Genomic DNA, 21700 nt, shown 5'->3' with positions numbered 1-21700 from the left:
ATTGGCTGGTTTACCAATATAATGATATAATGATATAATGATATAATGATATAATGCCGTTAGAAGCGTGGATGTCTCCTCAAGCCAGGTGCTAAGACCGGTGGAATCCAGAGAAGATATCTTTCTGTCCTGTGCCTCGCTCCTGTTTTCCAGCAAACTCTGGGGTGGGAAACCAGGCTCTTGGGATAAGGGGCTTGCTCCTTTGGGCGAATGAGTTCGCTGCTTGGGTTGTGGAGAGAACCTCCCGGAATGCAACAGATATTTACTTCCATTAGGGCTACTAGCTATTTTGCTTCCTTTTGTGCCATTGATTCATTCCCAAAACGTTTATCGAGCTCCAGCCGCGATTAAACATTACTGGGTGCTGGAGATTCAAAGTTAAATAAAACTGCTCTTCCCAGAGTCAATTCTATTGAAAGAGAGAGGCAGAAAGTCCGAAACGCAGTAAAAGTGAATATAAGTTTTTGTATTGGATGTATCCGATTGTTAGCTCCATGAGTATGAAGTCCACGTCTGTTTTGCCTGCCAATGTCACGATTCTCAGTTTTTAATTTTTCAGTGTGTGCTGTATTTTCTTGAAAAAAGACGCTCCTGTTTGGATTACCAAAACTGCCATTTCCTCGCGCAAATAATATGTGTGCATCCCCAACCCTTGGTCTTTCTTTGCTGTAATTCGAACTCAAAAATCTCATAATCTTAGAAGCATCTCTAACTACTTATTTCATTCCATTAATCATTACTTTATTACACAATTCTGGAGAACCTACGTGTTCCAGGTACTGTGTCAAATATTAGGGATAAGCAGATGAACATGACACGACCACCGCTTTTAAGGAACTTTCAAGAGAGGGAAACATGCAAGTTATTATAATAATAACATCCTTAGCTGTTCAGTTACACACCAGGTACTTTGGGTACATTATTTCATTTAATCTTTTCAAACAGTTGTCTGAAATAGGTCTTATCATTATATCCATTTTACAGATGAGGCGGCTGAAGGATAAAAGTGTTTACTATTTGGCTCAAGATCACACAGTAAATGATAGCTGCATCTTGAACCTAGGTCTGTATTCCAAAGATCGTGGGTTTTAAGAAAAAAGTATGATGATGATTAGTGCAGTGGCTAATATTTGAGGAACTTTGGGAACATTTTCAAAATACAATATTTGAGTGGAGTCTTTAAGGGATAAACAAAAATTAGCCAGGGGAAACTTGGGAATTCAGAGGAAACTGTAGTCACAAAGACAAGATATAAAGAGGTTTAAGGGAGAAAAAGAAACTTGGTATAACTCGGGAATAGATAGGAGAGGTAAATAGGGCCTTACTATGAAGGGCCTAAGATGTTATGCCAAGGAGCAATGATGGTCACTGAGGAACCAGAATAACCATTTTGCATTTTCTTTTCCTCTCCAGGCTGTGAGAATTGCCAAAGATCACACAGTAGTGTAGATAGGAAACAGTCATGGGCTCCACTTTAGCTCTTTCTCTCTCAGCTCTAGCACTCTTCTTGAATTTTCTCCAATCTCTCCCATTTTCTATAAAAGATCTTCAGACCTGCTGAATTATTCTCAGGCTTGTTTCCACTACCACCTCCCCAGTTCCCTCTCAGCAGAAGACCTTGCCTTTTACTTCATAAGAGAAGTGCAAGATCACCTCAAGATCATGCTCACCTTCCTGGGTTACTGTTCTACACTCTGAGAAAAAAAAATGGAACTTGTGTTCTGGTGGTGGACAAAAACACTTTATGGCAAGTGGTGATGAGTGTGCAGGGAAAAGTAAAGCAGAGGAGCTAGAGATCAATGGAATGGGATGGGGAGGCTATTTTATATAGCATGGTCTGGCAAGGCTGTTATTTCCATGATGGAAATAATTTGATCAGGGGCGCCTGGTGGCTCAGTGGGTTAAGCTGCTGCCTTCGGCTCGAGTCATGATCTCAGGGTCCTGGGATCAAGTCCCGCATCGGGCTCCCTGCTCAGCAGGGAGCCTGCTTCCCTCTCTCTCTCTCTCTGCCTGCCTCTCTGTCTACTGTGATCTCTCTCTGTCAAATAAATAAATAAAATCCTAAAAAAAAAAAAAAAAGAAATAATCTGATCAGAGACCTGAGGACACGAATCTAGAAGTCTCATACCCTGGAAGTTTCTGCTGTACCTAACTGCAATAAGTGAGGAAAGCATGAAGGTAGGAGACATGGTGAATGGAAGAAGTACAATGGTACAATAGAAGGAAAGAGGGGTGAAATTTTTGTTGGGAGAATTCATATGGACAGGCCAGGGAGAGCTTGAAATTTTGGAGGGGGGAGATCATTTTACTAGCTAGGGGGAAAAAAGGTTTAACATTAAACCTCTGGGTGAATCTGGGTCTTAGGCAGAATCCCTCTTTTTAATAGTTCAGGGTACTACTGCAAAATGTAAGTCTCCTTTGCTTTTGCTAAAGAGTGAATAGAGTAGATAACAAGGATGGAAAACCAAATGATAATCAAATGATATTTTCTTAGGAGTAAAAGACCAAGACCCTCCTAGAGGAGACCACATGTTTTAAGGGACAGAAAACTAAATGACTAAGGTGAGTATGTACATTTAGCTTACCTGGAATCTAAACTGATGCGTGTCTATATGTGAATCTTGGACCACCTGTATCAGAAACAGTGCGGCACATGTTACAGCCGAATTGTATCCTCCCAAAATTCATCTGTTAAAAGCCCTAACCTCATATACCTCACAATGTGTCTCTATTTGGAGTTAGGACCTTTAAAGAGATGATTAAGAAGAATGAGATCACTAGGCTGGGCACTAATCCAACAACTAGTATCCTTATAAAAGGAGGACATTTGTATACACAAACAGCAGGGGTGTGTGTGTGCACAGAGAAGACCTTATGGGGATGCAGGGAGGTGGCCATCAACAAGCCAAGGAGAGAGGCCTGAGGAGAAATCAACCATGCTGACACCTTGATCTTCAGTTTCTAGCCTCTAGAACTGTGAGAAAATACATTTCTATTCTTTAAGCCACCCAGTTTGTGGTATTTGATATGGCAGCCTGAGAAAACTAATATAACACATAATGAAAATACACATGTCTAACTAAGCCCCACCCTGAACATTCTGGATCAGAGTAAGATTGGGTCCTGGAAAATGCATTTTTAACCAACCCTCTAGGAAATTCTGGTGTGTACTACAGGTAAAGATTTGTTACTTTCTGCACTAAAATAAAGTAGATTGAGGAAATTCTATAGAAATAAAAGAACATGGGGAGGGCTACTGTCATTAGTATGGGAGACTTGTTCTTATAATTGGGGTCCTTTATTATTTTGCCCATATTCACAGATTTTTTTTCTGTTAGTATCAAGGCAGCATTCAGAAGTGTGATAATGTTGGGTGCTCCGTGGATCCGTAAGGCCTAGAAAATTGTGTGACACTGGGTTATGAGCTGCATTAAAGACAGGAGCATTGGGAGTTTATGCTGGAATGTATTTGAGTTATCTTTACAGCCACAAATGGCTTTGAATTATAATAAATAATTTTATGCTTCTCTGGTTCATGTTTATCTTCTTTGTTAATGAGAAATAATAATTTTTCCATTTGGATGTGCACAGTGGATTCTTTGCCATTCCTATATTTTTTGTTTTTTAATATAACTTGAAAAAGAATTATAATAGCACTTGCTTTGGTAGAAGAAGAGGCTCACTTAAATTCACAGCATGCTTAAAATGATAACTTTTTATATGTGCCAGGAAATGTAATAAAGAATAACAATAGGGACGCCTGGGTGGCTCAGTTGGTTAAGCAGCTGCCTTCTGCTCAGGTCATGATCCCAGCGTCCTGGGATCAAGTCCCATATCGGGCTCCTTGCTCCGCAGGGAGCCTGCTTCTCCCTCTGACTCTGCCTTCCACTCTGTCTGCCTGTGCTCGCTCTCACTCTCTCTCTCTCACAAATAAATAAATAAAATCTTTAAAAAAAAAAAAGAATAACAATAAAATGTTGTAAGCATTTTCTTGTATAAAATATAGTTCCTTTAAAAAAAACATTTTATTTATTTATTTGACAGGGAGAGAGACAGCACAAGCAGGGGGAGCAGCAGGCAGAGGAAGAGGGAGAATCAGGGTCCTTGCTGAGCAAGGATCCTGACGGGGGGCTCAATCCCAGGACGTGGAGATCATGACCTGAGCTGAAGGCAGAGGCTTAACCCACTGAGTCACACAGGCATCCTGGTAGAGGATATTCTTATATTTCGTCTTCCAAACTAGAAATAGTTTTATTATTTTCTTTGTTAAACTAATATTTAGGCATTATAAAAAAAGTTTAGATAATAGAAAAGATTTTGGAAAATGAAACCCACCCTCAGAATTAGCTTCCATTAATGTACTGATAGTTTCTAAGACTTTTTGGATATATTAGATTCTTCTGTTTTTATCTAACTACATATGAAGGACATCTTTTAATGTTGATAAATATAAGTCTCCACCATTTTTAATAAGTGGATAGTGTTCTATGATTCTATTTATGTAATAGATCCTTATTGAAAGACATTTGTGGGGCGCCTGGGTGGCTCAGTGGGTTAAGCCGCTGCCTTCAGCTCAGGTCGTGGTCTCAGGGTCCTGCATCAGCAGGGAGCCTGCTTCCCTCTCTCTCTCTCTGCCTGCCTCTCCATCTACTTGTGATTTCTCTCTGTCAAGTAAATAAATAAAATCTTAAAAAAAAGAAAGACATTTGTATTGTTTCAGGTTTTTAAAAAATAGTGACTGAAACAATCTGCTACAAATTGTATTACCAAGGGCAGATCAATTAGTTTCTCAAAGACTTATTTTCCTAATTTGGTAAGCATCAGATGAGATAATCGATTGGCATCTAATGAGAGCTCTTATATAATATAGAGTTGCCCAAGACCCAGTTTTACACAAGTTGGAATACACAAATATTAAGTGAAATGTAGCAAATTAGAAAGCCTGTGACTTTGGAACACCAGTTAGTTTTCTCTTGCTGCTGGAAAGAAGTATCACAAACTAGTTTAAAAACAGCATGAATTTATTATCTTAGAATTCTGAAGATAAAGAATCTAAAATTCTCTGCAAGACTGAGTTTCTTCCAGAATTTAGGAGAGAGTCTGACTTTTCCAGCTTCTCTAGGCTGCCTGCATTCCTTTACTCTTGGCTTCATATCCCTGCGACCTGTACTTCCATGGTCACATTTCTCTCTTAGGCTTCTGCCTCCCTCCGTCTTAGAAAATGGCCTTGTGACTACATTGAGCCCCCAGGATAATCCAGAATAATCTTCCCATCTCAAGATTCTTAATGTAGCCATATCTGCAAAGTCCCTTTTGCTATGAAAAATAATATATTCACAAGTTTTAAAGATTAGGATGTGGATCTCTTTTATTCTATCAACTACAAAGCATATATCTAAATCTGAGTCTGTTTCTCCATGTAAGAATTTGAACGTGGACAAATGACGAATTCCTATGAACATTATCCAGTCTGTAAAATGAGGAAAAGAATACTCTCCATATAGGATGGGATGAAAATTAATGAATTATATGAAATGTCTACAGCGCAATGCTCGACACTTTAAAGAACTGGCGTATAAGGAATATTAAGTGTAGTTATCATAATATAATTATTGAGGCAAAATGATTACGTAGTTATTAAACTTAATTGCATCTTGGAAACTGCTTGAGATTGAGGGGTGAGAGAAGCCAGGGTTTCTTTATCATTTGCTTCATCAACTATCTGCTTTCATTTCAGTTCTCAACTGTTTAGAGGGGAAAACACTGAATTTATATTTATATTTCCCAAATGTATTCTGAATGGGCCCAACGATAATTTTTTTTAATTTTTTAAAAAGATTTTATTTATTTATTTATTTGACAGAGAGAGATCACAAGTAGACAGAGAGGCAGGCAGAGAGAAAGGAAAGCAGGCTCCCCGCTGAGCAGAGAACCCGTTGCGGGACTCGATTCCGGCACCCTGAGATCCTACCCTGAGATCCTGACCTGAGCCGGAGGCAGCGGCTTAACCCACTGAGCCACCCAGGCGCCCCAGCCCAATGATAATTTAAATATTTGCCCTTTTCTTTTCTTTTTTTTTTTTTAAGATTTTATTTATTTATTTGACAGAGAGAGATCACAAGTAGACAGAGAGGCAGGCAGAGAGAGAGAGAGGAGCCTGATGCGGGCCTCGATCCCAGGACCCTGAGATCACGACTAGAGCTGAAGGCAGTGGCTTAACCCACTGACCCATCCAGGCGCGCAATATTTGCCCTTTTCTTTAAAGAACCTTGAGAATATAAGAATATAGAAATAAATGCAGTATTATAAGATTATTTATGTAACTGTACCTATTTGTCTTGTATAAATTATATGACTAGGTATTCATCATAACTAAAGGTAGGACCTCCAAGTGCATCTCATTGGAGGTCCTGGAATTGTAGGTAAAATTTGCATGTGTGCATTTTTCTAAGGTATAGCTTTTATTAGATTTACAAAAGATCTATTTCCCAAATAGAAAAGTTCTGTTCTTCTAAATCAATTTCTTCATTATAATTCAAATTAGGTTATATATGTATGTATATGTATAATGTATGTATGTATATGAATACACATGTACACACACGCACACATATTGCATATTCCTATTTGACTTTTACTCAATGTGTGATCAAGAGTATTGGAATTAACTGGAAACTCATTAGAATTGAAGACTCTGGTCCCACCTCAGACCAGCAGAATCATCATCTGTATTTTAACAAGGTCCCATGTGATTCTATGAACATTTAAAACCTGACAAGTATTGGGGCCCCTGGGTGGCTCAGTTGTTAAGTGTCAGGTCATGATCCCAGGGTTCTGGGATCGAGCCCCACATGGGGCTTTCTGCTGGGTGGGAAGCCTGCTTCTCCCTCTCCTGCTCTCCTTGCTTGTGTTCCCTCTCTCCCTGTCTCTTTCTCTCTCTGTCAAATAAATAAAATCTTAAAAAAATAAAAACTCTGACAAGTATTACCTTTCAGTAAAATCAGAAGATACAATCAGGCTAAGTAAAGAAAGAAATTAATGAAACATGCCCACAATATCATTCAACTGGTGAAAAACTTTAACATTTTGTCATATATTTATTTCCAGAAATTGGACCATATTGAACGTATTGTTTTGTAACTCACTCATCCAAGGCATTATGAATGTGTTAACATGCCAACATAACTTCTAGAGGCCAATTTGTAATTTATTATATATGCATACATTATGATGAGGCATTCCTTGTTTTGGTGGTTATTTAAATAACTTCTTATATTTTTACTTTTAGAACAGCCCTTGTGTGATAAATACTCTTGTATTTAATGTAGGCTTTAATGGTTGCCTGGTTCAAATCCTAACAATGCCCCTTACTAGCTGTGTTACCTTAGATTAGTTGACTTCTCTATGCTTCAGTTTCTTCATCTATAAAATGGTGGTAATAAAAAGCACCTCATAGATTGTTTTGAGGATCTGTATAAATACACGATTCATGAAAAGATCTTAGAATTGTATCTGGGGGGCGCCTGGGTGGCTCAGTGGGTCAAAGCCTCTGCCTTCAGCTCAGGTCATGATCCCAGGGTCCTGGGATCAAACCCCATGTCAGGCTCTCAGCTTAGCAGGGAGCCTGCTTCCCTTCCTCTCTGCCTGCCTCTCTGCCTACTTGTGATCTCTGTCTGTCAAATAAATAAATCTTTAAAAAAAAAAAAAGTATCTGGCACATTCTAAATGTTCAATGAATGTTAATTATTTTTATTTTTCTTTCTGAACCCTCAGCCATATCTTTACAACTTCTCCTTCTAAAGAAAATTTAGGTTGTTAAGCTAGCTAGTAGTAGAGGCAGGTAGAAGTGGAATTTTCCTTTTTAATCTTTTCATTCTTGCTATAGTTCTGGAGTGGAGCGCCCGGCAAATGTAGGACTTAAAAAAAGGTCAAAAATAAATTTTTGCAAGACAGTTGACCAGTGAGAGAGTAAGATGATTTTTAATAACTCTTCTCAGCTGAGACGGACCAATAAAACAGTACAGTTTAGAACAGGTATCCGGAAATGGGAAGAGAAACGGTTCTGATTCAAACAAGCTTCAAGCAACCCAGGACACAACCGATGCTTCTGGTAGTTGGGTTACGCAGAGTTAAAGTTCCCATGGTTACAGATCTGGCCGACTCCAGGCTCCCGGTTCTCTACCGCGCAAGCGCAGACAGCTGAGTTTTAGCCCCCCGGCGCCTTCAGTTTCGAAGGGGAAGCCCCTCCCTCTTCTCCTGCCGTCCTCCTATCGTCTTCTCACTTTGCCTCTTCCACGCGTTTTGGGTGTCTGTGACGCAGTATTCGCGCGTCCGCGTCGTTTGGAGCTGCGACGCTGAACATGGCGCGTTCCTAGAAGCCGCTTTCGGCATCAGTAGGCGGCGGCGTGTGAATTGGAAGCGTGGGGCGCGGGACCAACCGACTTCGCTTCGTGTTGGGGAGTGGAAGCGGGAGAGCCGGGCTATTCCGGACAGAACCAAACGGTGAGGCCTGAGAGCACAGAGCGCGCGAGTGGAAGGGAGGTGTGGGTTGGGCAGCGGAGACCCGAGAGGCGAGGGAAGAACGTGGGGCAACCCGCAGACGAGGGATAGCAGTAACGCGGCGAGGGCGGCCTGCAGGCTTGACTCTCTGCGTAACCCTAGGACCCATTAGGAGCTGGGGGCTGGCCAAGTCAGCCCCGGGGTGGGGGGAGGATTAGTCGGGGAGGAATCGGGGTGCAGGGAGACAGGGACTGGGTGCCAAGATGAGAGGAGCATAGGGTGCCCATTGTGGCTGCGGTTGCTGGCCAGGGTGGTGCATTTGCCCTTGGGGGATAGGTGGTACAAATTTTGAGAGAACGTGGACATCTTTAGTGTAAAACTAGTGTATGTTGTTATTGCACACTCTACATTGATGCTAATAGCGATACTGTGAAAGCTTTAATTAAACGTTAGACCCTTCCTTGCCTTTAATGAACAGGTGAAGGAAGTTACACATTTTCAGAGGGGAGCCGCTTGCTGAGGTATGGCCGCCAATGCTCTAGCCCAGCGACTTCTGCAGCTTTATATTGGGGGTATTTGTGATTCAGCAAAACTATTTTGAGGCCCATTGCATTTGTCATTCTTATTTATTCTTTTGTTACATAGTGGGAAATGAGGACAGTATTGTTTGGAAGTGACTTGACTAATTTAGGTAGAAGTGGTAAATTGCCTGCGGGTGCCAAGATTGCAATTGACGAACCTCCTCCCCACCCCAATATAAGCGAGCTCAGTTGTAGGGAGGTGTAGTGCCTTTGAGAATTGGATATTCTTCACAAGAGGGTAAGAGCAGTTTACAGCCATATATATTTTATTTTCTTGGATAGGGAGTTCACTCCATTTTAACGTTATCTTAAGCTTCTCTTTTCAGTTTAGAGGCTTCATGGTAGGGGGAGAGTGACTATAAGGCTTCCATTGCATGACACCTTTTCTTTTATCTTTGCTCACGAAGATTGCTTTGAGATTAGAATGAAAATCCCTGTTGGTTGTTGGTTGTGAATGGATTGTGGAATTTTTTCCTCTTGTAACCTAGTATAGGGAATAGTAAAAATGGTTTAATTATAGCAATAGTTTGGCCATATATTATAGCCCTCAGTCAGCGGGGCTGTCTCTGTCCTAGTTAGATTTCTTAGAGCAGAAGAAAATTCTCATCACGAATGAATTCAATCATGGCAGTAGGATTGGAGGTTCTAAACAAATATATGAAGATTATTTGGTAATTAGTATAAGAGTATTGAAGTCTTGTGCCATTGACAAAGTTTACATTCAGGATCAAACCATAATGCAAAAGAATCTTTGTAGGCATGTGGCAGTAAAAATATACTGAAGACTTTTCCAGAGCTAAATATGTTTTTGTAGATTCCAAAATATTTATGTTTTGGGAAAGGTAATATGGTTAAATGGATTTTGACCTTTGTGTTGTATGTATGTTCATATATATTTGTGTTTGTATTTATATTTATTGTAGTCCTTGACGTATAGTTGACGTACAATGTTGTATTAGTTTCCGGTGTACAAGATGGTGACTTGACAATTCTGTACACTATACTGTGCTCACCATGATAAGCGTCATTACTATCTGTCACCATGCAGTGTTGTTACAGTATTAGTGACCATATTTCCTGTGTTGTACTTTTCACCCTGTGACTTATTTATTTTATAACTGTAGGTTTGCACCCTTTAATCCCCTTCACCCATTTCTGTGCATGGGTATTTAATCATGCTTCTCTTAATATGATGTTATTGATTCCAGTATTACTCATTTCTGTCTTTTCCTATCTGCACCAAATGAGGACTATCATCAAGTTAATTTCAGAGTGTTTTAGGGAATGGCAAGACGTACTTAGTGCAGGTGTGAGTCTGGAGCGATGTTGTTTAGTTTTCTTAATATCAGGCTGATTACAGATAAGCCCCAAATTATACGCTTTGCAGAGCTTGTGCTGGATCTGCACCCTTGCTACTCAAATCATGGTGCATGGCATCACCTCAGCGTTTGTTTAGAATGTGGAAGCTCAGGCTTAACCCCAAACCTAATGAACCAGAACCTGCATTTAACAAGCTCTCCTGATGATGAGAATTTATATTAAAGCTTGAGACATACTACTTTGGTTGAAATAAGTTGGAAGACTGAGGTCATGCATACACCTGCATAAAAATCACAGCATTTATTTTGATCAGAGGCAGTCTTTTGCTGATTATCAAGTCTGCTTCATTTGGTTGAAGAAACTTGAGACCCAGCAATGGTAAGTGACTTGCATGAGGTCGCATAATTAAGTTCATAACCCAGGTTCTGACTTATACCAGTGCTTTTGTTTTGCTAGTTACTCCTTTAATAAAATGGAACTAAAGTATTCATTGAATGAGAGTTAGGTATTCATTCCACAACAAACATTGATCGAGTAATGGACAAGCAGCCCAATAATTCTGTGTGTTGCTAGTAACTGCTCTTTCCGATAGTGGTTATGAGTCCACCACCTTCCCCCCTTACTCTTTTGTGGATGAGGTCAGTTCTTCACAGAGGAAATGAAATACATTGGTGGGAAACCATTGTTTTTTGTCCTCTTTCACCTTTAAACAGGTCAGCTGTCTGTTCATCTCTCATTGTGCTCTGAGTTTTTTCTCCTCAGGGACAATGTTTCCTTGATGTATTGTATTTTTTAGGGCTCTTGTGAGAGAATACCACAGATTGGGTGGCCAAAGCAATGCAAAATTATTTTCTCACAGTTCTGGACACTAGAGGTCCAAGATCTGAGTTCCAGCAGGAGTGATTTCCTCTGAGGCTTTTCTCTTTGACTTACAGATGCACCTTTGTGCATGAGAATCTCTGGTCTCTCTTTTTTTTGTTTTTAAAGATTTTATTTATTATAGAGATATAGCTAGAGAGAGGGAACACAAGCACAGGGAGCTGGAGAGGGAGAAGTAGGCTCCCTGTTGAGCAGGGAGCCTGATATGGGGTTCGATCCCAGGACATTGGGATCATGACCTGACCTGAAGGCAGACACTTAATGGCTGACCCACCCAGGCACCCCTGGTGTCTCTCCTTATTAGAATACTACTCTGTTGGAGTATCCCACTCCGATGACCTCTTTTTTTTTTTTTTTTTTTTAGATTTTATTTATTTATTTGACAGAGAGAGACACAGCGAAAGAGAGAGATTTTATTTATTTATTTATTTGACAGAGAGAGACATGGGAGAGGGAGAAGCAAGCTTCCTGCAGAGCAGGAAACCTGATTGGGGGCTCCATCCCAGGACCCTGAGATCATGACCTGAGCCAAAGGCAGATGCTTAACGACTGAGCCACCCAGGAGCACCTCTGATGACCTCATTTTAACTTAATCACCTCTTGAAAAATCTTACCTCCGATACTGAGGGTTCTGGGGTTTTGGGCTCCAACGTGTGAATTTTGGGGGAATACGTTTCAGTCCGTAACACTTGGTTACTCCCTTTTTACTCTCAGCTAACTTTTACTTATTAAGATTTAAACACATTTATCTTAAGTACACTCTTTTCACTCTAGATTCCTCTTTAGTTTCATCTCTATTTCCTTTGAGTGTCTGGAACATTGATCTCTTTGTTGTGAAGTCTAGTAGAATCTTTTCCATCATTTGACATTTTGAGTAGTTGTCCTCTTTGAAATTCTCTTATGCTTCTGGGACCCTGTGGGTTCCTTAATTTCCTCTTGTGTCTTGGTCAGTCTTTTTCCTTGGTGTATTTTTTTCTCTCTGATAGGTCAGATCCTCCTTTTACACTGAGGCATGGTCTTCTGCTCTCTTGCCTCTGCCTGCTCTTGAATGGTGTTATCTCTGGTGACAGCAACCACAGTCTTTATTTTTAGACTAACAAATCTCTGTCTCTTTAGCACATGTTACTCTTCAACTCCGACACATTTTGGTTGTCTTAGGATACCTTAAGTTCAACTCAAAAATTGCTTTTCTCACTTTTCAAGTTACTTCTTTTCCTTCTGTGATTATTGTTCTTCATTTGGAGATGCCCCAAGTCTTAACTTTTCCCTCTTATTACCCTTGAATGCTACCCACTCCCCAAACCCCTAATCTTTTACTAAATCTTGTTCTACATCTATCATCCATTTTTCCCTGCAGCAACCACCTTGGTTCAGACTATCATTATGAGGACTTTTGTGTAAACACTCTAAGTAATTTCTTTTCTCCTAAGAGTGGCTATCAATCCCCCTTTACCCCCCCCCCCTTTTTTAAATATATATAGGCAGATTGTACTGTTTTTCTGCAGTCTTTCCATTCAGGCTTTCAGATTAAAATTTAAACTACCAAATTTAGGAAATACAGACCTTAGTGATTTGGACCTTGTTTGCTCCTTTCCTTTCCCTTCCCTTCCCTTTCTTTTTCTTTCTCTCTCTCTCTTTCTTTCTTTCGATTTTATTTATTTATTTGACAGAGACAGAGCATAAGCAGGGGTAGTGGCAGAGGGAGAGGGAGAAGCAGATTCCCCGCTGAGCAGAGAGCCCAACGTGGGACTCAGTTCCAGGACCCTGGGATAATGACCTGAGCTGAAGGCAGAGCTTAACCAACCGAGGCACCCAGCACCTGCTTTTTGCTTTCTTCTGCTGTTTTCTGCCTCACATTATTCTGTCATGCTGAACTATTTTCAGTTATTCAGGAGTGTTCAAATGTTTTTTATTTATTTTTTTAAAAAGATTTTATTTATTTGACAGACAGAGATCACAAGTAGGCAGAGAGGCAGGCAGGGGGTGGGGGGAAAGCAGGCTCCCTGCTGAGCAGAGAGCCCAATACGGAGTCTGATGTGGGTCTTGATCCCAGAACCCTGAGATCATGACCTGAGCCGAAGATAGAGACTTAACCCACTCAGCCACCCAGGTGCCCCATGTTTTGTAAAATTGAGACATTAATATGGTATGTGTCTTCTGGCTAGAATGTACCCATCATCTGTTTGACAAACACTCATAACATAATCATTTGGATTACTCCTGTTCTACTTTCGTGACCCAGCATAAACGCTGTCTTATTCTCCTTTCCTGCCCACCAGCCTTTAACCAGCCTGCTTACACTGAGTTAGGTCTTCCACTGAAGTTCTTCCAAAACAGCTTTGTTGTCTTTTCCTCTTCAGAGTTGAATGCCAAGATTCATTTGGTTTTTGTGTGATCTAATCTAAGCCATGTATTAAGCCGTCTTCTGCTATAACCAAAGGAATGGAAGATCAGTATAGTGCTCATCATTTGTTAGAAGTAAGGAAGGTGAGTTTAAGTTTCCATTTACTTTTCTGGTCCCTGTGCAGAGTCATGGTCCAGACCACTGGTTAGTGGTCTGCTTTCTGTTTTTTCATCTTCATAGCCAGTCAGTCAGAAGTGGATTTTCACATAAGAGTTCTGGAATAAAGTATGATTACCATCTCCCCAGGGAAAGGCCTTGAACCTGATATGGATTTGGAGATAGGTGATGAACTAAAATCTCTTGTGCTCTTGTGATGCAACTTTGGGAAGATGCTTACTCTCATGTCTGGGAGCACTACAGAGTAGATGAGGGCGTTTCACATGTGAGCGGAGCCCTTCTTGCCCTGGACGCCACTTGACAAGGACCATCCCAGTTGGGCCCTAGACCGTCCTAGCAGCTTGGAATCCCAGGACGCAGCCACTGCTGCCATTTTTGAACTGAACTTCAAAGACTCTTACTTTATTTTATTTTACTTTTTATCTCTCAGAGTACTGGCTGGTCAATAGAAACTCCTTTGTTGAGTACTATGAATGCAAGTTGTATGACCAGAGAGTTGAAACAAGGTAGATTGTTAAATACTCTGGAGGTGAGGTTGAGTGGGCTTGAAAAGTCAAAGGTGGGTTCATTTTTGTGACTTTATACAATTTTTTTTTTAAAGATTTTATTTATTTATTTGACAGACAGAAATCACAAGTAGGCAGAGAGGCCTACGGTAGAGAGGAAGGGAAGCAGGCACCCCGCTGAGCAGAGAGCCTGACGCGGGGCTCGATTCCAGGACCCTGGTATCATGACCTGGGCCGAAGGCAGAGGCTTAACCCACTGAGCCACCCAGGTGCCCCAACTTTATACAATTTTAAGCAGAGATTGTGATTTAGTGATTGAATTCACTTATTTAACAAATATTTAGTCATTGCTTTCATATGTGCCCCGTACTTTCTTAGATTCTAGCAATACGCCTTTGAGGAAATTGAAGTTCTGGTCTCTGAATCTTAAGTTCTAACTGGGGGAGTCCGGACAATAAACACATAGATATTAGAATGTCAAATTTAAAAGGGTTGTGCAGAAAAATTAAGAAAGATATCCAGACCAGAGGGACTCTGGGTTGAAGGGTCAGGTAGTTTAAAATCTGTGGTAAGGGATAATCTACTTGATGAATTGATAACTTGAGCAAAGACTAAATTGAAGTTAAAGAGCAAGACATGCAGATACCTAATGGCAAGAGTTTTCCAGTCAGAGGAAACCAGTTCTACAAGATAGAGTTGATGTATGTATTCCACTGTAGATGGACACATCTTGTCTCCTGTTTCTTATTATAGACAGCTCCCAAGGTGAGCCCCCTTTACCCTTGTCTCCTCCCTATAAGCCAGTGTGGGAGTTTCTTTGGTTATAGCTCCGATGTGGAACTGCTGGGTCATAGGATATACCATGTTTGTCATAAGATACACGTGTACATACACGTGTACACACACACACACACATTCTTAAGTTTATGAGAGATGGCTGGAATGCTCTCAAGTCGTTGTACCAATGTATGCTCTTAGCAGCAGTGCATAAGGGTCTCTATTTCCATATGTTCTTGCTAGTGTTGAGTATTTCTGGACTTTTAAATTTTTGCTAATCTGATGATTGTAAATCAGTAGCTCTGTTTTTTTATTTGTAGTAAGCAGTAAGGTAGCATGTCTTCTGATGTTTATTATCCATTTGGCTTTTTCTGTTCATGAATTGTCTATTTATACCCTTTGCCCAATTTTTTGTTTCTTGTTTTGTTGATTTACAAGGGTTTATTGTATATTCTGTATAATAATTCTTTGTCTAGTTTTTATTTATTTTTAAATATCTTATTTATTTATTTGGCAGAGAGAGACACAGCGAGAGAGGGAACGCAAGCAGGGGGAGCAGGAGAGGAAGAAGCAGGCTTCCTGCCAGGCAGGGAGCTGGATGCGGGGCTGGATCCCAGAATGCAGGGATCATGACCTGAGCTGAAGGCAGCCACTTAACCGACCAAGCCACCCAGCGTCCCTGTTTAGTCATTTAAAACATCTTCTAAGTTTTACCTTGTTAATGTTGCCTATGGTATTTTCATTGACTCCATTAATTTTGGTTTTCATTTTTTATGTAATACAATTGAGCAGGAAATTGAGCTACAGTCTCATTGTTGTATTTTGGTTCACAAGTCTAAAACTAAAAAAAAAAAATCACATCAGTTAATTTCACTTGAGGTATTAATGGACAGCCGTGTAATGAAAATGAAAAATGTGGTAGTAGAGTGTTGGGTTAGCATAGTAGACTTGTAAACTAATTCTAGAAATGTTGCTGATAAGGCTGGGACTTTAGAGAAGTCACAGTTTATCCCCTTAACCTCTTTGGGATGCAGTTTCTTGGTCAGTAAAACAAAATGCTTAAATCAGATACACATTTGGCTCCTGACCAATATGGGTTTGAAATCTGTGGGTCCACTTATAGGTATATTTTGTTTGATACTGTCCAGTACTGTAAATGTATTTTTTCATCCCTATAATTATCTTAATATTTTCTTTAGCTTACTACATTGTAAGAATACAGGATATGATACATGTCACTTAAAACAACAGTTGTTAGTATTTTTTTTTTTTTAAAGATTTTACTTATTTATTTGACAGAGGTCACAAGTAGGCAGAGAAGTAGGCAGAGAGAGAGGGGAAAGCAGGCTCCCTGCCCCCCCAGCAGAGAGCCCAATGCGGGGCTCGATATCAGGACCCTCAGACCATGACCTGAGCCGAAGGCAGAGGCTTAACCCACTGAGCCACCCAGGCACCCCAACAGTTGTTATTGTTAAACCTTCTCCTCATTAGGTTATTAGTTAAACTTTTGGGTAGTCAAAAGTTACAGGCATTGTTGAGGGTCAACTATATTTACCTCTTAGAGAACTGATTTGATAAATGGCTCCAAGGTGATAGAAAAATTATTTTCATGATCAAAAACACGATACATGATAAAATGTATTCTAGTTCCTAGTTGTGGGGACACCGATGGCATGCAGCCCATGTACCTTTTGATGAATGAGCTTTTATAAATGCAGTGACTCCTTATACTAGACTCTTGCAAGAATGAGATTTTTTTTGTTTTAAATGATTTGTCCTTTTTTTTTTTTTTTTAAGGTTTTATTTATTTATTTGACAAAGAAAGAGAGTGCATACAAGCAGGACAGAGCAGCAGTCAGAGGGGGAGCGAGAAGCATTCTTCCCACTGAGCAGAGAACTGACTGGTGGAGAGGGGGGCTCGATCCCAGGACCCTGGGATCATGACGTGAGCCAAAGGCAGACGCTTAACTAAGCCACCCAGGAGTCTCTAGAATGAGATTCTTTTAAGACAGTGTTATAGACCATGATATCCTGCACCAGTAGTTGGAAACTATCAATCAAAGTTGTATGTGTTTGGAGAAGACGGATGGTCCCTTAGCACTTAGTGAAAGGTTCTCCTAAACTTAAATCCAGTCAGAGTCCATTAAATTTAGGCTGGGTTATTACTCCAGTTCATAGAACAGTGTCTTGCTCAAAATCTAGCTTACTGCCTTTCCTTCCTTTTTCTTTGTTTTACATAATAAAAGGAACTTTAAAGCCAATCACCATAATTGCTCTTTCATAGTTTTTATACACAGGTGGCTTTTATTTGTTTCAACTAAAGAGATGGTAAAGAGGGTGATAGTGACAGTAGTTGAGGCCTCAGGACTGGCAATGTCTTGCTGGGAGTCACTGTTGTTTAGGATAAGCTTTTTTTTTTTCCCTTAAGATTTTATTTATTAGAGAGAGAGCGTGAGCAAGCAGGAATGGGTGGAAGGGTGGAGGGGCAGAGGGAGAGGGAAAAGCAGACTTCCCGCTGAGCAGGGATCCTAATACAGGGCTTGATCCCAGGACCCTGGGATCATGACCTGAGCTGAAGGCAGGTGTTTAACCTTCTGAGCCCAGGTGCCCCAAGGATAACTTTTTTTTTTTTTATAAAGAGTGTATTTATTTATTTGACAGACAGAGATCACAAGTAGGTAGAGAGGCAGGCAGAGGGGCGGGCAGGGATGGGGGAGGAACAGTCCCTGCTGAGCAGAGAGCCTGATGCGAGCTCTCTGGGATCATGACCTGAGCCCATGGCAGACACTTAACCCACGGAGCCACCCAGGCGCCCCTTGGATAAGCTTTTCAACTTTTCCTATTAGGAAGTACTCAGTCATGAGGAGCACTAGTATATACTGAGTAGGCAAGAGATTTGTTGCAGTTTATCAATGCCATTTTACTGAAAGATAGTGAGACACACACATTTGGGTTTATTGGACTGAACTTCTCTTATAAGCTATCTTTTGGTTCTGTTTACTGCCTTCTTAAGTACTGTATAGTTTACCCATTTATTTCCCTATCTCTGCCACTACATTATACTTTCTATAAGTGGCAGGGATTTTTTTGTCTTTCTGGTTCATTCATGCATTTGAAGTGCGTAGAATGATACTTGGCATTTGTAGGTGTTCAGTAAATACTTGAATGAATGAGTGAATGAATGTAGAAAAATTAATGTAAAGTGAATAAATATCAGAAAGTTGATAGAGGGCACAGGATTAGAGCAAAGGGTATTAGTATTTAGTATTTAGCAAAGGTATTGCTAAATTTTGCTGCCTTGATGTGCCCCAATTCTCTTTCTTTCTTTCTTAGAGAGAGAGAGAGAGAGAGAGAGAGGAGGGTAGGAGAGAGAGACTCTTAAGCAGGCCCCACACCCAGGACATAGGTGACTCATCGCTCAATCTCATGACCCTGAGATCATGATCTGAGCGGAAATCAAGAGGTGGGCGCTCAGCCAACTGTGCCACCTAGGCCCTCCAGTGTGCTGCATTTCAGTAGCTGAAGATACTGATTGGACTGTTCATTCATTCACTGTGTGGCTCAAACTCATGACCCAGAGACCTAGAGTGGCATGCTCTTCCATCTGAGCCACCCAGGTTCACTCCTGTTTTACCTTTTCTAGGTTTCCCTTCCACCCTTAGAAGTTATGGTTATTTCTTTGTTATGATTATTTCTTTGTTCAGTTTATCAGACATTTACTGAGCATTGCTGTATCCCTGACATGGTACTAGTTGCTGGCATATATAGACGAATAAGGATAATTTTTGCCTCTAAGCAGCTCGTGATTTTGTAGATGGGATGCAAGTAAATAAGAAGTAGGTGTAATAATAGAAGTACATACTGTGTAGAATAAAGAGTGTGAGAGGAGTGCTTTACTATCTAGCTCAGTTGTGCTTCTCCAGAGGAGGTGATGTTAGCTGTGAACAACAGCTTTAATCTGTGTCATGGTCTGTTAGCTACCATTAAAAAAAAAAATACCCCAAAGTAGAAGTATATAATGAACCTCTGCCTACCTGTTAACCAGCTTTAACAATGATCAGTCATGGGGTCAGTCTTTTTTCATGTTACCTCCATCTAACTTCCCTTCTAAGTATGTTCTTAGAGAGATCTAGGAGTTTGGTTTGGTTTAGATTTAACTAATTCTTTTGGCAAGCTGCTTTCTTGTATTTTGAGACTTCGGTTTCTCAGAATAATAAAATGTCAAGGCACCTGGCTGCCTCAGTTGGTAGAGCATGTGACTCTTGATCTTGGGGTCAGGAGTTTGAGCCCTACATTGGGCATAGAGGTCACTTAAAAAATAAATAAATAAAATATTTTAAAGTAATAAAATGTCTCTTTAAGTGTCCTAAAACACTTTTCTGTTTTGATTATCTTTAAATTTTTACCTGGTCTTCACGGAAATTCATTCCTCTTTAGGGAAATGCTCTAGTAATACATGGTCAATACTGTATTGCTTATATTTTTCATCTCTTTCTTCCAGGAAGAAAATTAGGAGCTTTCAAGTTATTAATACTACTTGTTCAGGTGCATATATCTAGCCATTCTATTCTTTCTTTCTGAATATTTACATTTCTCTTCAGTGTGGGTTCTGTAGTGCTTTTCTCACTAGCGGATTTTACCCCTTTCTACCACTCTGATTCTTCCTGTTCCACAGTTTCTCAGTCATGTTTTGTTAAAACATTGTTTACACTATTACATTTTCTTAAATTCCATCATATTTACTTTGTGTAATGCTCAGAACACATTCATGTCTTCATCTCCCATTATCTTTTGATAGAGAGTATTTTTTTTCTTTTAAGAATTTTTTATTCATTTGACAGACAGAGATCACAAGTAGGAAGAGAGGCAGGCAGAGAGTGAGGAGGAAGCAGGCTCCCCGCTGAGCAGAGAGCTCAATGTGGGGCTCGATCCCAGGACCCTGGGATCACGACCTGAGCCGAAGGCAGAGGCTTTAATCCACTGAGCCACCCAGGCGTGCCTAGAGAGTATTTTTAATCATGCAGTATTTAACTACAAAAGTAGAGACAGGGCAATAAGAAAGTTCTTTGGTGGTCATGTTTTGTTTGCTTCAGGGTAAGGTCTTCATTACATTATTTTTTATGCCCCCATTCATTTCTTTCCCTCAGAGCTTCTCTTTTCAGCATTCTTTGCCCTACTTTTTGAACCCTGAAAACCCTTGCTCTATTTCCAGATGGTTGTGTTGGCCAAGTGGTCGCTGAGAACGCCAGTGTCATCTTCTTCCCCTGGCTCTCCTTGAGGGGAATAAGGGTTAGGATGCTTGGAACATACTGTTTGGGGTGTGGTATGGACTTATTACCATCAGGTGGCACTACAGGTTACTTGATTTCTTTTTATATCTTTAGTAGGAATAGTAGATCTAGTAGTTTGTTACCTGCTAAAGAAACAAACTGATGTAGATACTGGGATGCAGAATACTTAGAAATGAAATTAAAGACGGTTTTGCTAACAGAAATTTGTTTTCCTTTTATGTAATAGTCGTGTACTGTATGCAATATATGAAGCTTGAAGGAAAGGAGATAATAAATATGAATTTTCAGATTAGTTTAATTTTTCTCAGATGCTAAATCATTTTTTTTCTTTTTTAAAAAATATTTTATTTATTTATTTGACAGAGAGATCACAAGCAAGCTGCGAGGCAGGCAGACAGAGAGGGTGAAGCAGGCCTTCTGCTGGGCAGAGAGCCCAGTGTGGAGCTCTATCCCAGGACCCTGAGACATGACCTGAGCTGAAGGCAGAGGCCTAACCCACTGAGCCACCCAGGCACCCCTCAGATGTTAAATATCTTAAAATACAGTTTTCATAAACCAAATAGTAAGAATATTAAATGCCTTGTAGAGATGACTACTTGAAACTGCAGTTTGACCACAACACTCAGTGTCCTGTGAGTTAGGACGGTTGTGTTTTTGGTAAATGTTGCCATTACAAATTCAGGTAATATGGCAGAACTGTTGCTTATCTACTTCTTGTGACTGAAAGATGAAGTTTTTAATTTTTCTCTCGTGAACTGTTATGTTGACAGTGCAATAGTTGACCACATTACTTACTTAACTGTGGTATCTTTAATATAGTGCCATGATTTTTTGGTATGTACTTGACAAGAGAAATAAATGAGGATTTGCAGCTCTTCAGAATTTGGGATGTTTTAGGACAGGAAAGAGAAATCAAGCAAATACTCCCGTGGAAATTCAGAGCAGATATAAAGGGAAAAATCTGGACCCTTTAAAAAGGTATTTTTTTATCACTAAGGTTAAATTTTTAGACTAAAAGAATCCATATAACTCCTGGGACTACCTTAGCACAACAACTGTGTACAGTTTGATGTGTTTCTTGTCTTTTATTCCTAGGTGTTTTTATATTTGTATAGTCTTACACCTATATTTTTGTAGCACTTATTATTTGACATCATAGATATTTCTCTAATTACAAAACAGACCAAAAGAGAGTATTTTTAAATCTTGGTTTAGGAGTCCTGATTTATTTTAAGTCCTGATTTAAAGCTTACTTTTTGTCACCAAGCAAGAATTTGTAGGTCCTTTGAAACTCTTGATTGCGTAAAATATTTTAGCAGCAGAGAA

General features: G+C 40.1%; 1 protein-coding gene across 8 annotated transcripts in view; it reads left to right on the top strand.

Moving 5' to 3' along the window:
* The first annotated feature begins 44 nt into the window (after positions 1–44).
* IPO11 (importin 11) overlaps positions 45–21700 on the top strand; it is a 217511-nt gene continuing 195855 nt past the window's right edge. For 3 of the 8 annotated variants that reach the window (XM_082725883.1, XM_082725887.1, XM_082725886.1), the window contains exon 1: positions 8321–8502. Coding sequence is in view for 4 of the 8 variants with exons in the window: in XM_082725885.1 (XP_082582011.1) it covers positions 2554–2562 (9 nt within the window). In the remaining 4 variants the exon portion in view is untranslated. Of the gene's footprint in view, positions 89–1403; positions 2179–2494; positions 2563–8314; positions 8503–21700 lie in introns of those variants that run through there. The other 5 variants (XM_082725882.1, XM_082725880.1, XM_082725885.1 and 2 more) reach the window with 4 other exon arrangements.

Source organism: Mustela nivalis, assembly GCF_964662115.1.
Source record: "Mustela nivalis genome assembly, chromosome: 3".
Lineage (NCBI taxonomy): Eukaryota > Metazoa > Chordata > Mammalia > Carnivora > Mustelidae > Mustela > Mustela nivalis.
The sequence above is the reverse complement of the archived record's forward strand: the minus strand, read 5'-3'. Positions and strand labels throughout refer to the sequence as shown.